This window comes from Setaria italica, chromosome II, assembly GCF_000263155.2.
Source record: "Setaria italica strain Yugu1 chromosome II, Setaria_italica_v2.0, whole genome shotgun sequence".
NCBI lineage: Eukaryota > Viridiplantae > Streptophyta > Magnoliopsida > Poales > Poaceae > Setaria > Setaria italica.
Window position 1 is genome coordinate 28,495,678 of NC_028451.1, and position 21,228 is coordinate 28,516,905.

At 50.7% G+C, this 21,228-nt stretch overlaps 4 protein-coding genes, 1 non-coding gene and 1 pseudogene across 7 annotated transcripts; 3 read left to right on the forward strand and 3 right to left on the reverse strand.

The window, feature by feature from the left end:
- Window positions 1-1,292: 1,292 nt before the first annotated feature.
- LOC101757627 (hexuronate transporter) lies at window positions 1,293-4,647 on the forward strand. Of its 3 annotated transcripts, none has more exons than XR_214663.3 (4): window positions 1,293-1,777; window positions 2,629-3,374; window positions 3,575-4,390; window positions 4,465-4,647. XR_214663.3 is itself a non-coding variant. In XM_012843376.2 (3 exons), the coding sequence occupies exons 1-3, from the start codon at window positions 1,481-1,483 to the stop codon at window positions 4,053-4,055; spliced, it is 1,524 nt and encodes a 507-aa protein (XP_012698830.1). In that variant the 5' UTR covers window positions 1,293-1,480; the 3' UTR covers window positions 4,056-4,456. The 3 variants fall into 3 exon arrangements, 1 of the variants encoding a protein (XP_012698830.1); XR_002676591.1 differs by having other exon boundaries at window positions 4,480-4,647; XM_012843376.2 differs by lacking the exon at window positions 4,465-4,647 and having other exon boundaries at window positions 3,575-4,456.
- Window position 4,648: 1 nt separating this feature from the next.
- On the forward strand, window positions 4,649-4,721 carry TRNAK-CUU. The gene has a single exon. It is a non-coding gene; the product is annotated as a tRNA-Lys (tRNA).
- Window positions 4,722-4,790: 69 nt separating this feature from the next.
- LOC101774674 lies at window positions 4,791-7,401 on the forward strand (annotated as a pseudogene).
- A 2,046-nt stretch (window positions 7,402-9,447) lies between these two features.
- Window positions 9,448-11,749, reverse strand: LOC101775076. Its single transcript, XM_004959354.2, has 2 exons — window positions 11,107-11,749; window positions 9,448-11,020 (listed from the first exon to the last, which is right to left on the reverse strand). The coding sequence occupies exons 1-2, from the start codon at window positions 11,419-11,421 to the stop codon at window positions 9,869-9,871; spliced, it is 1,467 nt and encodes a 488-aa protein (XP_004959411.1). The 5' UTR covers window positions 11,422-11,749; the 3' UTR covers window positions 9,448-9,868.
- Window positions 11,750-11,894: 145 nt separating this feature from the next.
- Window positions 11,895-15,311, reverse strand: LOC101758180. Its single transcript, XM_004956628.3, has 3 exons — window positions 14,624-15,311; window positions 13,120-13,880; window positions 11,895-12,677 (listed from the first exon to the last, which is right to left on the reverse strand). Exons 1-3 carry the CDS (start codon window positions 14,924-14,926, stop codon window positions 12,185-12,187), a joined length of 1,557 nt encoding a protein of 518 aa, XP_004956685.1. The 5' UTR covers window positions 14,927-15,311; the 3' UTR covers window positions 11,895-12,184.
- Window positions 15,312-18,160: 2,849 nt separating this feature from the next.
- LOC101775483 lies at window positions 18,161-20,354 on the reverse strand. The gene is made up of 3 exons (XM_004959355.2): window positions 19,881-20,354; window positions 18,929-19,683; window positions 18,161-18,735 (listed from the first exon to the last, which is right to left on the reverse strand). Exons 1-3 carry the CDS (start codon window positions 20,178-20,180, stop codon window positions 18,246-18,248), a joined length of 1,545 nt encoding a protein of 514 aa, XP_004959412.1. The 5' UTR covers window positions 20,181-20,354; the 3' UTR covers window positions 18,161-18,245.
- Window positions 20,355-21,228: the final 874 nt, after the last annotated feature.

A 21,228-nucleotide genomic window follows, 5' to 3' on the forward strand; every position in this document is an offset into this window, starting at 1 on the left:
TATTATGCAAATCGGTAAAAGTGCTTTTAGTTCAGTGGTTAGAGTAACTAAGTAGTATTTTGCATGTTTAGGTTCGACTTGCTGTAGGAGCGAATTAAATAAGGTTGGAACTAAAAATAGGCCGTACTTCACTGCTGACTTTGATAAAAAAAATATTACACAAATTGATCATCACCACAAGCCAATCCAAAAGCACCCTTTCAACCACAGCTTGCAGAAACAGTTTTTGAGGAAGGATAGATGGCGCAATCACACTGGACTCGTTTTCATATTTAAGAAGATCTATTTGTACCTGTGCAGAAATCTATCCGTCCATTTAAAATCTCAGAATAGTATAAATTCCTAACAGTGTTATTTGTACCCGCGGAATCTGAATTCTATCTTTCGAGAGGAGCTTTCTGCAGGATACATTCAAATTCTTCCGACCTATCAATTGCTGCTTTTTCGCGGCTCGCAAAAGCCTTTGGAGTCCCCGATCCGAAAACGATTCTCTCGTTTGGGGCCTGCCTAGCTTTTGGGCCCCCTCGAGGTCCAAAAGTGCAGGACAGTCCTAGTGGCCTAGGAAGATTGAAAGCCATGGACCGGACCCCGCCGGACCTGCTCTGTCCTGCGGGCCCTGCAGCCCACCAAACATCGTGGGGCCAGCAGAATGGATGTCCCCTGATGATGATGTGAGTCACACGGTCACTGACATTCTTTATGTTTTTGGAAGGAGGCTTCATTATCTGGGCCTAGCTGGGAGAGCGAGTGATTCTGTCTGTGTGGGCCTGATGTTGGGGGCGGATTTCTACGGCCGGTTCTTGATTTTCTTCTGAGAGGAGGTGGGCTTGATAAAATCAGTCCGAAACGTTGTTTACTAGTTGGGCCAAGCCCATATAGGTTTTGCGAAGGGAAGCCCATACCGTGACGTCACAAGTCCGACGTGGCATCTGGAAGGCCGGCGCCGACTGCGAAAAGCCACGTTCCTCCGGGCTGAATATTCTGACGAACATCCTCCTGCTCCGGGACACGTGGAAGCAAAGCAGGCGAAGTCCGGCGAGCTAATTCACCAGCTGTTATGCACTACTACAACTACTACACTGTAGAACGGGTGTCTACGTCAGCGTCACTGCGTGACAGCTGATCTGGTGCCTAAAATTCATCGAAATCCTGCAATTTCCAGCAGAATATGCGGTGTGGGAGGTCAACGGTAAATTCTGTTGCTAGCATTGGTCCACGAAATCCTCCGATCGTCTGGACCAGCAATGAAGGGTGGCGATCGCATGCGCTGCCGCTTTCCGAACGCGTCGGGGGCAGACGACGACGATGCCAAACGCCACTGCTCCCAACGTTTCCACTTCGAACATTTCCACGAAAATCTCGCCGCTCTCGCGAAGGAGGAGGACACCACCGGTCTTGCTTGCTCCCCAGTCCCCATCCAGGAGCGTTTCGCTGACCAGGCCGCCGCCGCGGTGCGCGAGCCGGGCGCCGGGCGGCAGCCATGGACGCGGCGGCAGCGGGGAGGCGGACGCTGGCGCTGGTGAACCTGGCTGCCATCATGGAGCGGGCCGACGAGGCGCTGCTGCCGGCGGTGTACCGGGAGGTGGGAGCGGCGCTGCACGCCACGCCCATGGGGCTCGGCGCGCTCACGCTCTACCGTTCCGCCGTGCAGGCCGCCTGCTACCCGCTCGCCGCCTACGCCGCCGTGCGCTACAACCGCGCCCACGTCGTCGCCGTGGGGGCCGTACTCTGGGCCGCCGCCACCTTCCTCGTCGCCGTCTCCGGCACCTTCGCCCAGGTTTTGGTCCACTTTATCCTACACCTTTTTTTTTTTTGCCGTGGAATATCCGCGAGTTGGTAGGGTACTGGTCCAATTCTGCTCAGTCCTTGATCGGATAGTGCAAAAAATTGGAGGTACGGATGGATCCTATGGGTATATGCTTCGGTTGCTCGGCAAATAATGCAGTTCTTTTGCTAGAGTAGGTTGTGGCTGTGCTTTGCTGCTGCTGCAAAAGACTGATCAGGAATCCTGTGCAGTTTTCGCGTTTTCTTAGACATTTAGCTGCGAAATTTGACATGCTGCAACAAATGAAGTTTATATCAATGTAACAGAAGAATACACTTACACGGAATTTTATTGATTGCCTTTTAGAAATATAAATCTGAATTATAATCAAGCTTCAGTTGCAATCTGCAAATAACGGATTTAATGTGGCTCAAACAAATACAGGAGTGAAGTGTACTAGAACTGCCATATGCCCATATGCATGCCCCTTTAATCGCATTCCAAATTCGTACACTCGTTCGAGAGTATCTGATGTGCATTAAAGACTCAAATACAGTTGGATCTCTCTGTCATGTGAAATGTAATTGTTTATTGATCAAAATCGAATCCCAAATAATATAATCAGATATTTTGCTACGTTGGTTTGTATGCAGTGAAATTCATCTTAAGATAAACTTTCTGTTACTCAAAAGAGTATTGAGCTATGTAGATATAGATACCTTGCTTTATCCTCTGAGCACTGTGCTTGCTTGGAAAAACTCCCTATACTTGTTTGAATGGTCCATGAATCCTGCCACCCCATTGATTTGTCGAACAAAAAAGATTACAACATTTTTTTTGCATGAAAATGCGTTCTTGAGCAGGTAGCAGTAGCTAGAGGTTTGAATGGTATTGGCCTAGCGCTTGTCACCCCTGCAATCCAGTCTCTAGTGGCAGATTGCTCTGATGACAATACCCGTGGCGCCGCATTTGGATGGCTTCAGCTCACAGGCAACATAGGTTCAATCATTGGAGGTTTGTTTTCCCTGATGCTAGCATCAACCACAATCATGGGTATTGCGGGTTGGCGCGTTGCATTTCACATCGTTGGCCTCATCAGTGTTGTAGTCGGTGCACTGGTGGGTCTATTTGCAGTGGATCCCCATTTCCTCAATTGTGGAAATGGCGAGCGACTCTTGCGCAAGTCTGCTTGGGAAGAGATGAAGGATTTAGTGAGAGAAGCCAAAGCTGTTGTCCAAATCCCCTCATTTCAGATCATTGTGGCTCAGGGCGTCACAGGTTCATTTCCATGGTCTGCACTATCCTTTGCCCCAATGTGGTTGGAGCTAATGGGCTTTACACACAACAAAACTGGACTTCTCATGACAACATTTGCATTGGCAAGCTCACTTGGAGGGCTATTAGGTGGAAAGATGGGGGATCACTTTGCTGTTCGCTTCCCGGATTCTGGCCGAATAGTCCTGTCACAGATAAGCTCGGCTTCTGCTATTCCATTGGCTGCACTATTGCTGTTAGGGCTACCCGATGACTCCTCTTATGGTTTCTTGCATGGACTTGTCATGTTTATTATGGGCCTGAGCATCTCCTGGAATGGTCCTGCTACAAACAAGTAAGTACATTTTCATCTGTCGTTTTATTGATTTCTTATTGAACATATGATCAGCACCAGAGTATGCACAGGGCATCCATTTCAGCATGAGTACTTTACTGAATTTTTACTGTGAATACATCTTATGTTTATAACTTGAAAGAGAAGCTAGTCTATGAAATTCCTGCATGTTGGCAATAATGATTCTGTTTCATTTACAGCCCCATATTCGCAGAGATCGTTCCTGAGAGATCAAGGACTAGCATATACGCATTGGACCGTTCTTTCGAGTCAGTCTTAGCCTCATTCGCTCCACCAGTTGTCGGTTTCTTAGCCGAGCATGTCTATGGTTACAACCCCATCTCCTATGGAGCTGGGGCTAGCAGTGTTGGCAGGGACAAGTCAAACGCTGGTGCCCTAGCCAAAGCTCTCTACACGGCAATCGCCATTCCTATGCTGCTCTGCTGCTTCATCTACTCCCTGTTGTACCGGACATACCCACGAGACAGGGAGAGAGCAAGAATGGACAGTCTGATTGCATCGGAGCTGCAGCAGATTGAGCTGGAAAGATGTCATGGAGTAGTAGATTGTTATGCTGGAAGTAAGGATGGCGCCACTGTGATCGATATGGAGTACAGCGAGGAAGATTTTGATCCAGATGACGATGAGAAAGCGTTGATGGATCAGCAGGCTGAGCAGTGAGCAGAGTGGCAGTGTCAGGTGACCAAGGAGTAATTTGGCGAAGAAAGCTCCACATAATTTACTAGAGCTCTGCGAAATTGACTTTGGGATTGTATAGGAAACACGGAGTATAGTATGAGCCAACTCCTAACAATGATTGGGAGGCAATTATTGTATTTGGGGGTTGCTAGCGTAGAGTTTCAATCGGTTGGTTCAATTCGGTTTTTTGAAAGTACAAAGCATTAAACCTTCCAGCTGTGTTTATGCAGTGAGTATTTTCTTTTCCAGGCTTGCGCAGGAGAATACATGGATAGTTTGAACTTGACGAAGCTGGGTTGAAGAGTTGCGCAGGACGAGTAAGCTTATTTCTGTGTCGCTTGTAAATTTGTGGTGTGAAATATTTTTGAAGCATGACCGAATGAGATTTCAGTGCACTTTCCTTCAGGAAGAAGATTGTGCACTATAACTTGAACTGAAGTGAGTTGCACGCAACAGTTTCTTGTGCGCGCGCGCGTGTGGGGATGCAGGCAACAGTTTCTCCCAGGTGGAAGTTATGAGTGGATTAACATTATATCCACAAATTATTACAGAGAAATTCAATCCGTGTGCAACTTGCCCGTCTAGCTCAGTCGGTAGAGCGCAAGGCTCTTAACCTTGTGGTCGTGGGTTCGAGCCCCACGGTGGGCGAAGTTTTTATTTTTTGCTGGGCCATTCTTGTTAAGGTGGGCCGCTTTATTTGGCCCATACTGTTAGGGCACTTCGGCTCTTTTTTTTTTCTTTTGCACAGTTTTTCCTTTTCTTTTTCCCCTATCGCCAGCGGAAGAATCCGGGAACCTCTTGAGCTGAAGGCGTTCTAGCTCAGGATGGCCAATGGTCCATTTCAGAAAGAAAAGCGCCATGTTTTGGGCAGCAAGGAAGACACCATGCAGCCATGGGAAGTTGGAACCGATCGAAAACGAGTTCCAACTATCCTTGCAAGTCATTGTCCTCTTGTGTCCCTAGCTGCATGGGTCTGTGAAAGGGGAGTGCTTATGGATTTCATCCGCTCCAACTCCACCTTGCTTTCATGCGCCTGCAATGCATTGAGCGCGAGCGAGCGAAATTCAGGGTTCCACTGGACACAGGCGTGCACGATCAACAGCGCTGTTCTTAGAAACGGCGCCAGAAATAACTATTTGCTCAAAGGACATGGGAATCGATTGTAAAATTGTAAAGTGTGCAACGAGGTCCTAATCTATTGCACGATCCCCAAAACAATTCACAGTCTACATCTGATTCTGACAAAGTAGTATGCTCCTAATAATATGTCACAGGTAATAAACAACAATGCCTGGTTCAGTACCCAATTCACTTGCATGTTGGCCCTACAAAAACCTCATCACCCGTAAGAAACACCCTGCGGACGCCACAAGCACACGCAAGTTGAAATATAAAATTTCCCGCGAAGAGGATCCGTTGGCAGGGAGGAGAACCCGGATCGCCGGCGGGGCAGTACTAGAGCGGCCGGAGATGGCAGGGGCCGCAGGGCTAGCCGGCTACTGCTGGAGACCAGAAATGGCCGACGACCTCAGCGTATGCCCACCCGCTGTGATCGTTTGATAGAGCGGACCATGGAGCAGCAGGACCGGGACCGGCGGCGGACGCTGGCGCTGGTGAACCTGGCTGCCATCATGGAGCGCGCCGACGAGGCGCTCCTGCCGGCGGTGTACCGAGAGGTCGGCGCCGCGCTGCACGCGACGCCCGCGGGGCTCGGCGCCCTCACGCTGTGCCGCTCCCTCGTGCAGGCCGCCTGCTACCCGCTTGCCGCGTACGCCGCCGCGCGCCACAACCGCGCGCACGTCATCGCCGCCGGCACCTTCCTGTGGGCCGCCACCACCTTCCTCGTCGGCGTTTCACAGACCTTCGTACAGGTACTTGCGCTTGCTCTGCTGCTACTGCACTTGGGGGATTTGTAATTTGTGCCGTGGATTGTAGATCTGCTCTGCTAAAGATTGGGATTGTGAAATGATATCACAAAGCTGCCATTCCGGCTAGGCTCCGCTTGAAATCTTGAGAAGCCATTCCGGCTAGACTCCACCGACGACGGCACGCGCGGCTCGGCGTTCGGATGGCTGCAGCTCGCCAGCAGCCTCGGCCACGTCTCCGGTGGTCTCGTCGGCCTGCTGCTGGCGCAGACCACGGTCCTCGGGATCGCCGGCTGGCGCGTCGCCTTCCACCTCGTGGCGGCCATCAGCGTGGCCGTTGGTGCCCTGAACTGGTTCCTCGCCGTGGACCCCCATTTCTCGACGAGCCACGACGCTGGCCACCGGCGCGACGGCAGGCCGGTCGCCAAGAAGCAGCCTGCCACCGGGCGGCAGGTCGTCAGGGAGATGATAAGGGAGGCCAAGCTCGTGGTGTGGATCCCGACGTTCCAGATCTTCGTGGCGCAGGGTGTCAGTGGCTCGTTCCCATGGTCGGCGCTCTCCTTCGAGCCCATGTGGCTCGAGCTCATCGGCTTTAGCCATGGCGACACCGCCGTCCTAATGACTATCTTCTGGGTAGGGAGATCCCTCGGCGGCAAGATGCTGCGGGGCCTCCCCGACGACCCGTCCACTGGCGTCGCCTACGGCGCCGTCCCGTTCGTCATGGGCATGTTCATCTCCTGGAACGGTCCTGCCACAAACTTGTAAGCTATTTCTGCATTCAAATTTTCATTCAAATCAACAACCGACTGTCAGATTTTGACTTAATTTTGTGTAGTATTGCGGTATTAACGTATTCTGATCTTTGCAACTCTTGCTCGTCGCTGTGCAGTCCTATTTTTGCAGAAATCGTTCCGGAGAGGTCAAGAACAAGCATCTACGCTCTCGACAAGTCCTTAGAGGCGGCGTTGTCATCGTTTGCGCCTCCGATCGTTGGCATCTTGGCTCAACGCGTGTACGGATACACGCCGGATGACAAGGGGAAGAGCATTAACCAGGACCGGCAGAATGCGCGTTCTCTGGCCAAGGCATTGTATGTGGCTATAGCGGTACCGTTCATAGTTTGTGCCTCTATGTATTCTTTCATGTACTGCAGTTACCCTCGAGATAGGGAGCACGCGTGATTCAACCAGAGACTGTTTGAATCAGAGCTGGAGCAGATGAATTTTGAATTTCCCCTAAAAAAATCCCCTAAAAAAAAGATGGATTTTGAATCAGAGCTGGAGCAGATGGATTTTGACCAGGTGGATGATGGTGAGAGAGGCATGATTGGTGCTGTGTATGATAATGAGGAGTTGCTCGAAGCTGAGAAGGATACTGCGAAATTGTTAGGAAACAGGGGAATGTGAATAGGAAGGTGAGGATTTGACACGGAGCATTTTTTTCTGAGAACAGACATCATTACATCATTGCAGCTAAAGTTCTGCCGTGCATAATTCTGAGCAACAGGCTGTTCGGTTGTGCCACAAACACCTTGATTTACTGCAGCAATTAAAAAGGAGATTTTATACAATCGAGGAAGTAAAGCTTGCCAAACGGCTGGACTGAACCTACTGTTTGGTCATGCAGCTGCAGCCGAAGCCGCTGCAAATAATCTCAAGCGAACAGGTCATTGTTTCCGGAAAATCTAAAGTCCTGGAGACAAAAGTTATAACATGCGCAAAATTGAGGGGTTCATTTGACTGGTTACTTTGTACCCCCTCCGTTCCAAATTGTAGGTCGTTTTGGCACTTCTAGATTCATAGATTTTACTATCTATATAGATATACACTATGTTTAGATACTAGCAAAAAATAAGGCATCTAAATATGCTAAAATAATCTACAATTTAGGACGGACGGAGTAGGAGGTACCAAGGCCCTTAGTATATAAAGCTAGCTGAAAAATGGATATTCATAAATATATAAATGAAAAAGCTAACTCAAGATATACATAAATATATAAAGATAATAGCATATGGATTTCTATTGTTTAGCAATCATGAAAAATGTCGATTTAATATGTAACTACATACATAGCCTTTCGATATGGGAAAATTTGATGTCGGAGACAGATGCTGGTTGAAATTCCTTTTTATGCCATTGTCCTAACTAATTCAGAGTTTAGGTTCTTGTTTGAAACCAAAAGGAGTTGAATAACAAGTACAACTAAGGTTTCAACTTAATATACGGAGGAAAGGAAAAATCTTTTTTTTTTTTTGCAAACTGCGGTAAGTAAGATTTTTTTGGCAGGGGAAACCCTAACCTAGCCATAGGGAACCTCCTGCATGCTACTCAGGTGTTCTAACCATTAGGCTAGAGGACATTTCGCGCAGTAAGATTAAAACTGACAAGCCAAAATATGGATTCATGACAAATGGGATATAACAAAACCTTTACATTTCTCGAGCTAATGTTCGAACTAAACACATGCCAAGCACACATGGAGGATGAACAAAGTTTTGATTGGTTTGCTTGTGGAGGGATCAACAGTTCAACACTAGCACTCACATTTTCAGCTAATTTTTATGCAACGTTCCCGTAGTAAGTGATACACGGTGACTTCATCAATCTTAAGATTTGTGAACCCAATCTCACAACTCAAGATTTCTAGGACTAATCTCATGGAGACACTTTAGGAGGTGAGTGTGGGTGCGTGCAAACCGGCTTTTATGTTTGAATTGTGTCACAGAACAAATGCACGTACATGTATGATGTAAAAAATAATGATACGAAAAAGCTCCATAAATATATAATACTAGTTACTATATTTCATGTTTTGAGAAAATTCTAGGTCGAGCATGAACAGTTGGTATCACTATCCCAAAAACCTCCCGCTAACTCCACAAAGCGCTTCAGGACAACTACCAAATCTCCCCATTTACAACAGGAGATGAGATCAGAGAATACCCAAATCTTTGGAAGGAAATCCAAATACAGCAAATCAATCCGGAAACAGAAGATGAAATCAAATGGCGCTGGACAGAGAGTGGAGAATACTCAACAAAGAGTGCATGCCTCATACAACTCCAAGGCCGGACAAAGAAAATCAACATCACTCCGATATGGAAGGCTAAAACAGAATCCAAATGCAGGATTTTTGCTTGGATACTACTACACAGGAAAATTTTAATGGCAGATAATTTGGCAAAGCGGAACTGGCCAAATGACCCGATTTGCAAGCTATGCAATACGGCTCCAGAGACGCCAACGCATCTATGTAAATACTGCATGTACACCGCCACAGTATGAAGCTGCCTCGCTACATGGTTCGGTTTGCACCACTTGCCGACAGCGCATGAGACATCCTTGATTTACAATTGGTGGAAGCAAAGTAGGAGGCACATTGGAAGGCAAAACAGACTCTACTTCGACGGATTGGTTGTTTATTTTTGGTGGAACATATGGAAAGAACGAAACACAAGAACATTCAATCAAGAGAGTAAATCAAGAGAGTAAGTCTTTTGAGGACGTGACATTCCTAATTAAAGAGAAAGCCGGACAATATCAGTGGGCAACACATCCCAGCAACTAAGACCTACAACACGAAGCTTAGTGTTCCTTTTGTTTTCCTTTTTTCTGTGTTGCCCCGGGGGAAGAGTTGTCTTTTACTTTTTTCCCTTTTATTAGGCCGTTTATAGTTGTATTTTAACTTTTATTTCTCCACTTCTAATAAAAATTTGGCAAAACACTTGCCGTTAAAAAAAATCGGCAAAACTCTTGCCGTTTTAAAAAAAAAGCCTGCAACTCTGCTTCCCGTTCCCTGACTTCCCTCCGCTGACGCCGCTGCTGCGTGCTGCAGACGTTTTGCATCCAGCGCCTGCGCCATCGGCCTCTTCCTTCCCCAACCGTCGGCCGCCTCCTGTTCCTCACCACCCGCAACGACCACAATGGCTCAGTGCGGCATCAGCTTCCTCTCGCCATCGCCTTCATCCTCGGAGTCAGATTCTTCACCGCCGTGACCCTCTCTATCTCGCACCGCCTCGGCCCGCGCCACCTCTCTGTCCCTGGGGTACGTGCAGTACAGGAACGAGTAGATTGAACAGCACAGCGCCATGGGGACGGCGACGGAGGTGTATATCGCCCTGGCGAGGGACGTTGCGTTGTGCCGCTCCATCTCGACATCGACGGCCGCGCGCTCGTCGACGCCGCCGCCGCCCGTCCCGGAGCGCGCGAGCTTGTAACCGTAGAGGCGCTCGGCGAGCATGCCAACCACCGGTGGCGCGAACGAGGCGAGCACGGCCTCGAACGTCCGGTCCAGCGCGAACACGGTCGTCATCGCTCGCGGCGGGACGATCTCCGCGAGTATGGGGCTGTTGGTGGCGGTGCCGTTCCAGGAGGCCATGATCCCGAGGATGAACAGCGCGGCGCCGTGCTTCGCCGTCGTGGACGGGTCGTTGGGGAGAGCGAGGAGGAGGACGCCGGCGAGAGGGATCGCGGAGCCGGAGCTGATCTGCGAGAGGACGATGCGGCCCGAGTTCCTGAACCGCCGGGCGAGGGCGTCCCCCATCTTACCGCCGAAGAGCGCGCCCACGGACGTTGCGACCTTGAACAGCGTCATCAGCGCCGCCGTCTCGCCGTGGGAGAATCCGACGAGCTCGAGCCACATCGGCGTGAACAGCAGCGCCGACCAGGGGAACGACCCGGTGAGGCCCTGCGCGATGATGACCTGGAACGACGGGACCCGCATCACGGCCTTGGCCTCCCTGGCGAAGTCCTGCAGCTCCTGCCGCACCGGCTTGACGCTTGCCGGGGTCACCGCGCGGCCTCTTGCGGCGGCGAACGCGCGGATGGACACGCCGACCACGCCACCCAAGACGCCGAGCAGGAGGAAGGCGAGACGCCAGCCGGGCAGCCCCAGGAACGAGGTCGGCGCCATGAGGAGGCCGAGGGAAGTGCCGGCCACGGTGCCGGCCTTCCCGGCCACCGCGAGCCACCCGAACGCCACGCCCCTACTGGCGCCGTCGACGGAGTCGGCGACGAAGGCGTAGATCGCAGGGATCTGCAGCGCCAACCCGACGCCGTTCAACGCCGCCGTCACCGCCATCTGTATTGTTGCCACGACATCTGATGAGCTCTGCCGCAGGCGAGGCGAAGCGACACGGGAGCTGGCGCGCGGCCGCCATGGCCTACCTGTGGGAAGGTGGTGGAGAAGCCAATTAGGAAGGTCGCCGCCGCCCAGACGAAGGCGCCGAGCGCGATGACGGTGAGGCGGTCGTGGCGCGCCGCCAGATAGGCCGCGAGCGGGTAGCAGGCGGTCTGCACGACGGAGCGGGACAGCGCGATGGAGCCGAGCGCCGTGGGCGAGGCCTGCAGCGCTGCGCCGATCTCGCGGTACACCGCCGGGAGCAGCGCCGCGTCGGCGCGCTCCATCGCCAGCGCCGCGAACGCCAGGAGCAGCGTCGCCCTCCGCGAGCGCCGCTGCCTCCTGCCCTGCTGCTCCGCCATGGCGCTGCTACCACCACCACCACTTCCACCACCGTGCTTTGTAGTCAACGGCGATTGGTGAGCGGCGTGAGGCCGAAGAATCTTTCAAGAGCGGCAAAGGCTTTGCAGATGTGTGCAATTAACTTACTAATTTCTAACTAGCAAGTTGGAGCCTTGCAAGTGAGCTGCAGAGTCTAGTTTGAACAACTACCCATGCTGGACATACGAGTTCCTTGTTTTTATTTTCTTTTTTTTTTTTAATCCGGATCCTCGCTGTTCCAGATGTTTGGAAGTTTGGATAGGCACCCGCCCCTCCGGACGAGAATCCATGTGCCAGAGTTTTCGTTCGTTGTCCTTCCAAAGCCGAGTCGCATCTTGCCAAATGCAAGGAAGAGGCATGGATCTGGTACCTTGGCAGGGATAAAGTGTCTGCGTGAGATTATCGCAGCTAGCTAGTGAGCTAGTATATGAGTTGCACTGCGGCTCTGTTTTGAGCTCATTTTTTTATCTCTTTCTAAATATTTGATTTACATCGCTTCTTCTCCTGTATTAATACAAGCCCGGCAGTTTACCTGCTGGTCTGTTAAAAGAAATATAATTCTAACAACAAAGCTCCTGTAGATCATGAAGTTAGTGGGATGTGTTGTATACTAGCAGTAGCAGCATCACAAAGATGTTCATTTTGGGTGAGTCAAATTGACCGTGGTGTTACAATTTCCTAAAAATCGGTAGAAATATCCTCTTCAACATGAATGGGCCAAGAATATCAGATTCTTTTGCTCTGTCACAGCTCATGGTTTCCTAATAGTCTTGCGGTGCCAGCATCAGCCTGGGCAGATTCTTCAGAACCGTAAATGGCATCGACCTGATCAGGTTTCTCACCATCATCTGCCGATTCAAAGAGATCAAACCTGTCATCACCGCATCCGAAATGCGAACCCCCAAGTTCAATCTGATCCAATTCTGACTGAATCATAGACTGCATACGCGCACGATCCCTGTCTCGAGGGTAAGTGCGATACATGAACGTGTATATGGAGCTGCAAATCACCATCGGTATGGAAATGGCCGTGTACAGCGCCTTGGCCAGCGACGCGGCGTTCTCCCGGTCTTGTTCAGGGCTGCTCCCTTTGTCGTCCGGTTTGAAACCATAGAGGTGCTGAGATAACAAGCCGACGACAGGAGGCGCAAATGAAGCTAGAATAGACTCGAAAGTCCTGTCCAGAGCATAAATGCTCGTTCTTTGTTTCTCGGGCACAATCTCTGCGAAAATCGGGCTGTGCAAGAAGCAGAGAGTATTTAACATCAGATCGCTCTATGTTTATTGGACGAAAATGAAGTCAGCAATTGACACAATAGGAGGCAGATTTTTATGGACACTTGTTAGTACAATAGTACTATACACCAAAAGAGTTTAAATAGGGGTGTTTGGGAGGAGGGGGCTAAATTTTAGCCCCCGTCCTATCGAATGTTTGGACACCAATTAGGAGTATTAAACCTAGACTAATTACAAAACTAATTACACAACCTCTAGGCTAAATCGCGAGACGAATCTATTAAGCCTAATTAGTCTATGATTTGACAATATGGTGCTACAGTAACCCTCCTCCCAAACATCCGATGTGACAGCGCTAAAGTTTATGGATACTTGTTAGTACAATAGTACTATACACCAAAAGAGTTTAAATAAGAGGATTCATGGTGAAATGTGTGACATACCAGTTTGTAGCAGCTCCATTCCAGGAGATGATGAGTCCCATGATGAACAAAACGAGTCCATGGGCTACACCACTGGATCTGGATGGATCATCCGGCAGTCCCAGCAGAAGAACAGCAGCTAGTGGAATAGCAGAGCCAGCACTTATCTGCGACAGGATGATCCTCCCAGCGTTCGGATACCGCTGAGCAAGGAAATCCCCCATCTTTCCACCAAGAAGGCCGCCAATGGAGGTGGCAACCGCGAAGATTGTTGTGAACATGGCGGTCTCCTCATGGCTGAACCCGATGAGCTCAAGCCACATGGACAAGAAGGACAGGGCTGACCACGGGAACGAGCCGCTGACACCCTGGGCAACGAAGACCTGGAATGTTGGGATCTGAATTATAGACTTGGCCTCGATGAGCAGCTCCCTTGCTTCATCCAATGCAGACTTTTTGCTGATTGGTGTGGCATGTAACCCGGCATTGTTTGCAGGGAAATGGGGATCCACGGCGAAGAGCCACACGAGAATGCCTACGACAACGCTGACAATTGCGACGAGATGGAAGGCAATGCGCCATCCGGCAATCCCCAGGAATGTGGTTTGTGCCAGCATCAAGGCAAAGAATCCCCCAAATATGGAGCCTATGCTGCTGGTCAGCTGCAGCCAGCCAAAAGCTGCTCCACGGTTGTCGTCGTCCGTGGAGTCGGCGACCAGCGACTGGACTGCAGGTATGACAAGAGCTAGACCAATGCCGTTCAAGCCTCTAGACACCGCTACCTGAGAAAGCAGCAGTTTAAGTAGTGTCAGCTTACAGGAAAGAAACATGCAAAATGTTAGAGCCTAAATCCTTCTATATGGTTAGAAAGTAACGATTATTGAGAAATTCCGATCCTGCTGTGTATCTGTTTGGACTTTTTGGAGTACCAAACTTAGCCACAAGTAGCAACTAGCAAGCAATTACACTAGCATTGCCCCATCTTCGTTTTCGGCATCAGTTGTCAGGAAATACTTCGTTTTCCCCTCATTATACGTCAAGTGGAAGAATTCAAAGAGATGACAGGTAGTGCTTCTAGGTTGTTGCCTAGTCAAGAATCAAGTGCGACCACCACATGTTTATCCAGAAATTCTACTGTATTGTAAAAAATATGCGCGGCTCAACTCAACAATACCGGCGCTAAGTCAAAGTTTCCACAGGAGTTCACTGACTTAAAGCAAGGTTCGCAGTGAACCATAGATTTCACTTTCTGGGTGATTTCTTGGAAAATCTCACCCTTCTTGAGAAAATTTACCACTATCTTTGTTACAAATTTACAGAGTTCCCCCTACCTACCGGTACCAGACTGAGATCGATGAACTAACAACAGCAAAATGTTCTGCTGGAGGACAATGGCACCGAAGACACACCTAATAAAAAGACAGACCTGTTCTTCCTAAACGCAGTGGCATTTGCAATATGTCCTAGCATCAAATCGAGCAATCAGAGAAGGGGCCTATCAACCAACGGTCAGGGCAAGGCTCACCTGGAGGAAGGTGTCGGAGACGGCGACGAGGAACGTGGCGGCCGCCCAGAGGAAGGCCCCCAGCGCGATGACGTGGGCGCGGTTGTGGCGCGACGCCGCGTAGGCCGCCACCGGGTAGCAGGCGGCCTGGACGATGGAGCGGTAGAGCGTGAGGGCGCCGAGCCCCGTGGGCGTGGCGTGCAGCGCGGCGCCCACCTCCCGGTACACCGCCGGCAGCAGCGCCTCGTCGGCGCGCTCCATGATGGACGCCAGGTTCACCAGCACCAGCGTCCGCCGCCCCTGCCGCCACGCCGCCGGCCCCATCCTTCCGAGGCCTCCGCGCTCTCACCTCTGCTCTTCGGGCCGGGTGCTCAGCCTCAGCTCCGGCTTGGGGTCGCACTCGTGACGGCCGCCATTGGGGGTCCAAGCAAGCGAGCAGACACCGGCGATCTGGGGTCTTCTCTTCGGGGGAATTATATTATTGGTCGTCTTTAGCTGGAGCAGAGTTCTAAGAGGAAGTCGTGTATTGTCAATGACATGTGGGGCATCGTACCTGTGGGACACCTTGTCAGTGATGGAGTCAGGTAGGGTGGCAAGTTGACTTGGGCTTATAGCAGGCAAAAGGCAAAAGCGAGCTAGCCGAGGTAGTTGGGGAGCTTCCCATTGGTTGGTTCACTGGTTCCCCGCGGGTCCCACCTGTCAGTTGAACAAATCGAGCACAGGAGTTGGATGCTGGGGACGGTGTGGGTGATCATGCTGTCAGCTGTCTCCTGTGTTGGCGTGTTGTGCGTTACACTGAAGAGGAGATTAGATTACGGGAAAAAGTCTACATGACCCTCTCGCCTCTCGCCGGTTGCAAATAGACTACGTAACCTCTAACCTATAAAACCAGATATTCTACCCCTTATGTTTGCAAAACCGTTCAAATAACCCCCTCAAGTGGTATTGCATAGCGGTTTTGCTATGTTAGCGTGTTGAGTAAAAGGGTCCTGCTTGTAAGTCTGCCCGACCGAGCGGGGACGATGGCTTCTGCGTGGCCAGCTCACACGCCAACTGGTGAATGGCGGCCAGTGAGCATTGCACAGGGAAGGGGAGGGAGCAGCCTAGGGCTTCTATTTGCAGGCTCTTGTCAGTGCCCATCGAGCCGCGGTAGAGGTGCGGAGTCAATGGAGAGGAGGACGGTGTGGCTGCTTGGCGCGAGGTTGTTGACGCGAGCACCCAGGGCATGGAGCGGGATGGGCGATGGACGAGACTGCTTGGCTTGGGGATGAGCAGGCGAGGCAGGTGGATAGTAGCGCACTGCATAGGGGTCAAGAAGCAAACAACGGTAGGGCAACAAGTCAATAACTAGCCTATACCATGGTTGGTGAAGAAACAAAGGTCAGGTTCAATTTGTAACATGGCGACCAGAGCAAGTGAGCTTTCTCTGCTCCGACCCATGCTCGTCGTAGCCGCTCCGCCCCTGCCACCACCCGCTGTGATGCCAGAGGTGCAGACCATGGTGCACTAGGAGTCTGGCGCTGGGTGTGCGCTGCCTGCGGGGGTGCATATGCAGGCGACCATCGCGTCCACGCAGTTCGCGGACGCTCGAGCAGCGACGGCACGACATACGCCTCGCCAGGAGATACTGGTGTGGCCACGGATGCAGTGGAGACGCAGAGACCATGGGAGACGCAGCGGACACCAGGAAATGGATGAGGCAAGGTGCGTAGCACCCTAGTCCTTTCCTGCAGCCGCCAATCCTCGGGTCCGCCTACGCACGCTCCAATTCGGATCGCAACACCGCAAATTTCATTAGCTCATGCTTCGATTTGACCCGTGCAATTTTGCCATCTTGTGCTCCGATTTGGCTTGCATCCGCTTCAATTTCACCGGCTCGTGCTCTGTTTGGCCTGCAGATCACTGATTTCATCTGCCTGTGCTACGATTTGGTCCACACCTGCTTCGATTTCACCGATCCTCGCACTCTCACGTGTCGGATGGCTCATACCTCGCCTGTACCGGTCCTTGCTTGCCCTTCGCGGCCGCTGCCCGCCCGCCGCCTTCTTCCCCAGGGCCAAGGGGTCGTGGTGTTCAACAAAAGGCCGATGACGCTTACAAGCGGGTCCCACATGTTGGCAGGTCCACATCAACATCTTAGTCCAACTCAGCGTGCCAGCGTGGCAAAACTTCATTGCAAAACCACCTCAGGGGGTTATTTGAACATTTTTGCAAATACAAGGGGTAGAACACCTAATTTTATAGGTTGTGGGGTTATGTAGTCCAGTAGCAATAGGTTGGGGGTTATGTAGACTTTTTTCTTAGATTAGGACAGGCTAATATAATGGACGGTTGCGTGATGGCCTGACTGTGCAGAAACCAGAAACCAGAAAGTCATTTTGTTCCGGAATGATAAAAAATTATTTATTTATTCCATGTGGTTCTATATCTTATCGTTCAGAAACATATGTTACGAGGTAGCGCATTACCCCATCACTCCATTAGCTCGGTGATGACTTTTCCATGTCGATCGCAAGGCTAGGCTTATAATTTTTTTTAAGACGTGTATAGCACATTTTTCATTAAGAAGAAGAGAAGTTTGAACACGTACAATCGAGATACACGACCACGCAAAAAATGGAAAAAACCATTCAGGGTGCAAAATTGCAAACAACAATCTGAAAAATGAAACACCACCACCTAAAGTATCCTAAGGCGCATCAACGAGCGGAGTCCTAGGAAGCTAGCCCGACTCCAAGTCCTCGCTTCCTCCAATACCACCAGCGCAAGGGCCACCGGTTGCTGTGACGTCCGCTCGTGCACTCGTCTGTTCCGCTCCTTCCAAAGCAACCAAGCGACCAGCTAAACCAGTGAACCAAAACCTTTCCGTTGAGTTTTAGCAACGCTCTTCCTTGCTTGGATCCACCATTTGAAGTGAGCTAAGTGTAATTTCCCCCCTCTTATTTTGTTATAGTACCGTGGAAGCGGATAGTCGTTGGTTTTACTAAACCTTTAGGTTAAGTATCATATTGGATTCATTCTTAAATATATGATGTTTATAAAAAAACTAATTAGTTCAATTAAACTATTCCCTCTGTCCTAATTTATAGATCGTTTTATTTTTTAATGCATGGTTATAGCTATGCACCTAGATATATGTTATGTTAGATACATAGTAAATACTATGAAGGTAGAAAAGATAAAACGACCTATAATTTGAAACGGAGGGAGTAGTTGTTAAAACGGAGGTAGTAGTTGTTAGTTCACTTCGTATGGTAAAGATCCAGTGGATCAAGTTGTCGCAAGGTTGACACCTTCTGACTAAACAAAAAGTGAAGTACTCCCTCAATACCAAAAAAACAAGTTATTCTATGTTTATCTTAAATCAAACTTTCTCAACTTTAATCAAATTTATAAAGAAAAGTATCAATGCTTATAGTAGCAAATAGGTATATTATAAAAATATATCTCATGATAAATCTAATGACACTTATTGCATATCATAAACATATATAGTTTTTTCTATCGTCAAACTTAAAAAAACTTTGACTTAGAATAATTCTAAAATGACTTGTTTTTTTTTTGAATTGGGACGGAGGGAGTACTATGCAATACGGACGCTACATGATTTTCATCGACTTACCAAAATTGTCAAAAAAAAATCTCAAGTTTTAGCTCCTCGTTTCCAATCATGATCCAATAATCTCACAATATCCATCTCGGCCTCAAGCAGCTCTTTATGGTTACAGGTAACACCAGTTACAACTCTTTCGCCACCGGGACCTCCATTACCATCTCCATCTTGAGGACACGAGCTTCCGTGCCCCATCTGCTGCAACTCCGAAACGGCTAGGGACTGCCTGCGCGCACGGTCCCTATCCCGGGGATAGCTGCAGTACAGGAACGAGTATATGGAGGTGCAGACCGTGAACGGTATTGCTATGGACGTGTACAACGCCTTTGCTAGGGACTCGGCGTTCTCCCGATCCCGTTGAACACTCCTCCCCTTGTCGTCCGGCTTGTACCCGAATACGCGTTGCGCTAGGAGGCCGACGATTGCAGGCGCGAAGGATGAAAGCACTGACTCGAAGGTCCCGTCGAGCGCGTAGATGTTCGTTCTTGATTTCTCTGGAACGATCTCCGCCATGATAGGCCTGTAAAACGATGAGCAAGATCAGTTGACAACGTAACATACAAGGTTTCACGTCTTGACGGGAAATTATTCAGTAACTATTTGAATGAACCTGGAAACTCCAATCAAATTCAGAAAGTAACGCTGAAATCTCAGCGAATGTAAAATGCTATCACTAAGGTGTGGAACATTTGGATGCGAGATGAATGGCTTACAGGTTTGTGGCGGGGCCGTTCCAGGAGATGAAGACGCCCATGACGAACAGGACGACGCCGTAGGCGACGCCGGCGGACGGGTCCTCGGGGAGACCCAGGAGCAGCACGGTGGCTAACGGCACGGCCGAGCCGGCGCTGATCTGCGACAGCACGATCCTGCCGGCGTCGGGGTACCTCACGGCGAGGAAGTCGCCCATCTTCCCCCCGAGCAGGCCGCCGAGGGAGCTTGCCACCCAGAAGATGGTCATGAGGACGGCGGTGTCGCCGTGGCTGAAGCCGATGAGCTCGAGCCACATGGACGCGAACGAGAGCGCCGACCACGGGAACGAGCCGCTGACACCCTGCGCCACGAAGATCTGGAACGTCGGGATCCGCACCACGAGCTTGGCATCCTCGACCATCTCCGCGAGCACCTCCCGTGCGGACGCCGGCCGCTTGCCGGCCTGCCTACCACCGCCCTCGCCCGTCGGGAAATGCGGGTCCACGGCGAGGAACCAGGTCAGGGCTCCGACGGCGACGCTGATGGCCGCCACGAGATGGAACGCGACACGCCAGCCGGCGATCCCGAGGACCGTGGTCTGCGCCAACAGCAGGCCCACGAAGCCCCCGGAGATGAAGCCGAGGCTGCTGGCGAGCTGCAGCCACCCGAACGCCGAGCCGCGCGTGTCTTCGTCGGTGGAGTCGGCGACCAGCGACAGGATCGATGGCACCACCAGAGCTAGGCCAATGCCGTTCAGACCCCGCGAGATTGCAACCTGAACATAAGAACATTCGTAGCAGTGTTGCCTTTCAATAATCTCTTCTCCAACAAAATCCACTTTGCAGATCTACAGCTCAACTCACAAGTCCCAATCTGTACCAGTGAGAGCAGATCTACGGAAGCAAATTACAAGGAAAGGCACATCAAGGAAGCAGGCGACAAGGAAATACTCAATCCACAGCAGCTGATCACCTGTAGGAAGGTGTCGGAGACGCCGACGAGGAACGTGGCGGCGGCCCAGAGGAAGGCGCCGACGGCTATGACGTGGGCGCGGTTGTGGCGCGCGGCGGCGTACGCGGCGAGCGGGTAGCAGACAGCCTGCACGATGGAGCGGCACAGCGTGAGGGCGCCGAGCCCCGCGGGCGTGGCGTGCAGCGCGGCGCCGACCTCCCGGTACACCGCCGGCAGGAGCGCCTCGTCGGCGCGCTCCATGATGGACGCGAGGTTCACTAGCAGCAGCGTCCGCCGCCGCTCCCGTGCCGCTGGACCCATCCGTCCGAGGCCTCCGCACTGTCTCCTCTCTTGCTGCTGGATTCTCAGCTCGAGCTCGGGACGGCCGCCATTGGTAGCGGACCAGCAGTCGCCGGCGATCTGGGGGTCTGATCTTGGCGGGAATTTTATATTACCGCTCCTCTTTGGGTGGAGTGAAGTTCTAGGACGAATCACAATTCACGATGACATGTGGGCCCGAACAGTAGCGGCATGGGCGCTAAGCCGCTAACGGTGTGACTCGTGTGAGTAGCTGAGGGCCCTTGAGCAGCTTTATCACTGGCTTTGGTCATTTCTAGTGGGCCCCACTAGTCAGTGACTTAGCTTGACTACATGAATACAGGACGGCAACGGTTCTTTTCAATTTTCAATAAAAAAACAAGAACAACAAGAAGAAAAGGATGGCAACGCTGCCTCCTGCTTGATGTGTTCTTTATCTTCAAAAGATGAGGTGAAATTAGATTAAAAGTAGATAATGTAATTATCCCTAATCCCTCACGTGAATGGCTGACGGCGAATCTAGGGAGCTGCTTATGTGCCAAGTTGTTTAATTACTCTTTGTACGAGGCAACACTCCACGTGATCATGCTTCAAAGTTGACTATCTCCAAAGAGATTGAAGAGCACAAGAGTGTTTTTCAGAATTCAGTGTCAGCCTTTATTTTAAAAATGAACTGTTTAAAGCAAGTTCTTATGTTTTTTGTTTAATCTTAGCAGCCGCAAAATCTCCAAGTGAGCAAGTACATATCACTTTCCAGGGCAAAAGCAAACAGACGCTGACTTCGCTACCACTTGCATTGCATCAGCATCATATTGAATTCCTGTATGCGTATTTTTTTCCTGCTCCAAGAAACCAATTCAATTGTTGTACCTCCTATAGCACCAAAAAAGAAGAAACTTGTTCCGTCAAACATCTCCTAGCATTACAATTCCCCCCTTAAGTTTTTTTCCGTGAGTGCCTAAGCACCTTTCGATTAAGAAGAAAACAGTTTACAGACACAATCTCGATGAAGCCAAGCTGAGCTTGAGCAGCACGAGAGCACAAAGGACCA

What these genes read in the sequence shown, in the direction of transcription:
- LOC101775076 (XM_004959354.2), bottom strand. Translation starts at nt 11,421, where the DNA reads ATGGCGGAGCAGCAGGGCAGGAGGCAGCGGCGCTCGCGGAGGGCGACG. An exon ending in TCTCCACCACCTTCCCACAG is followed by an intron (nt 11,021 to 11,106) that starts GTAGGCCATGGC and finishes GCAACAATACAG; the next exon opens with ATGGCGGTGACGGCGGCGTT.
- LOC101758180 (XM_004956628.3), bottom strand. Translation starts at nt 14,926, where the DNA reads ATGGGGCCGGCGGCGTGGCGGCAGGGGCGGCGGACGCTGGTGCTGGTG. An exon ending in TCTCCGACACCTTCCTCCAG is followed by an intron (nt 13,881 to 14,623) that starts GTGAGCCTTGCC and finishes CTGCTTTCTCAG; the next exon opens with GTAGCGGTGTCTAGAGGCTT. An exon ending in AATGGAGCTGCTACAAACTG is followed by an intron (nt 12,678 to 13,119) that starts GTATGTCACACA and finishes CTTCTTGCACAG; the next exon opens with CCCGATTTTCGCAGAGATTG.
- LOC101757627 (XM_012843376.2), top strand. Translation starts at nt 1,481, where the DNA reads ATGGACGCGGCGGCAGCGGGGAGGCGGACGCTGGCGCTGGTGAACCTG. An exon ending in TCTCCGGCACCTTCGCCCAG is followed by an intron (nt 1,778 to 2,628) that starts GTTTTGGTCCAC and finishes GTTCTTGAGCAG; the next exon opens with GTAGCAGTAGCTAGAGGTTT. An exon ending in AATGGTCCTGCTACAAACAA is followed by an intron (nt 3,375 to 3,574) that starts GTAAGTACATTT and finishes TTTCATTTACAG; the next exon opens with CCCCATATTCGCAGAGATCG.
- LOC101775483 (XM_004959355.2), bottom strand. Translation starts at nt 20,180, where the DNA reads ATGGGTCCAGCGGCACGGGAGCGGCGGCGGACGCTGCTGCTAGTGAAC. An exon ending in TCTCCGACACCTTCCTACAG is followed by an intron (nt 19,684 to 19,880) that starts GTGATCAGCTGC and finishes TCTTATGTTCAG; the next exon opens with GTTGCAATCTCGCGGGGTCT. An exon ending in AACGGCCCCGCCACAAACCT is followed by an intron (nt 18,736 to 18,928) that starts GTAAGCCATTCA and finishes ATCGTTTTACAG; the next exon opens with GCCTATCATGGCGGAGATCG.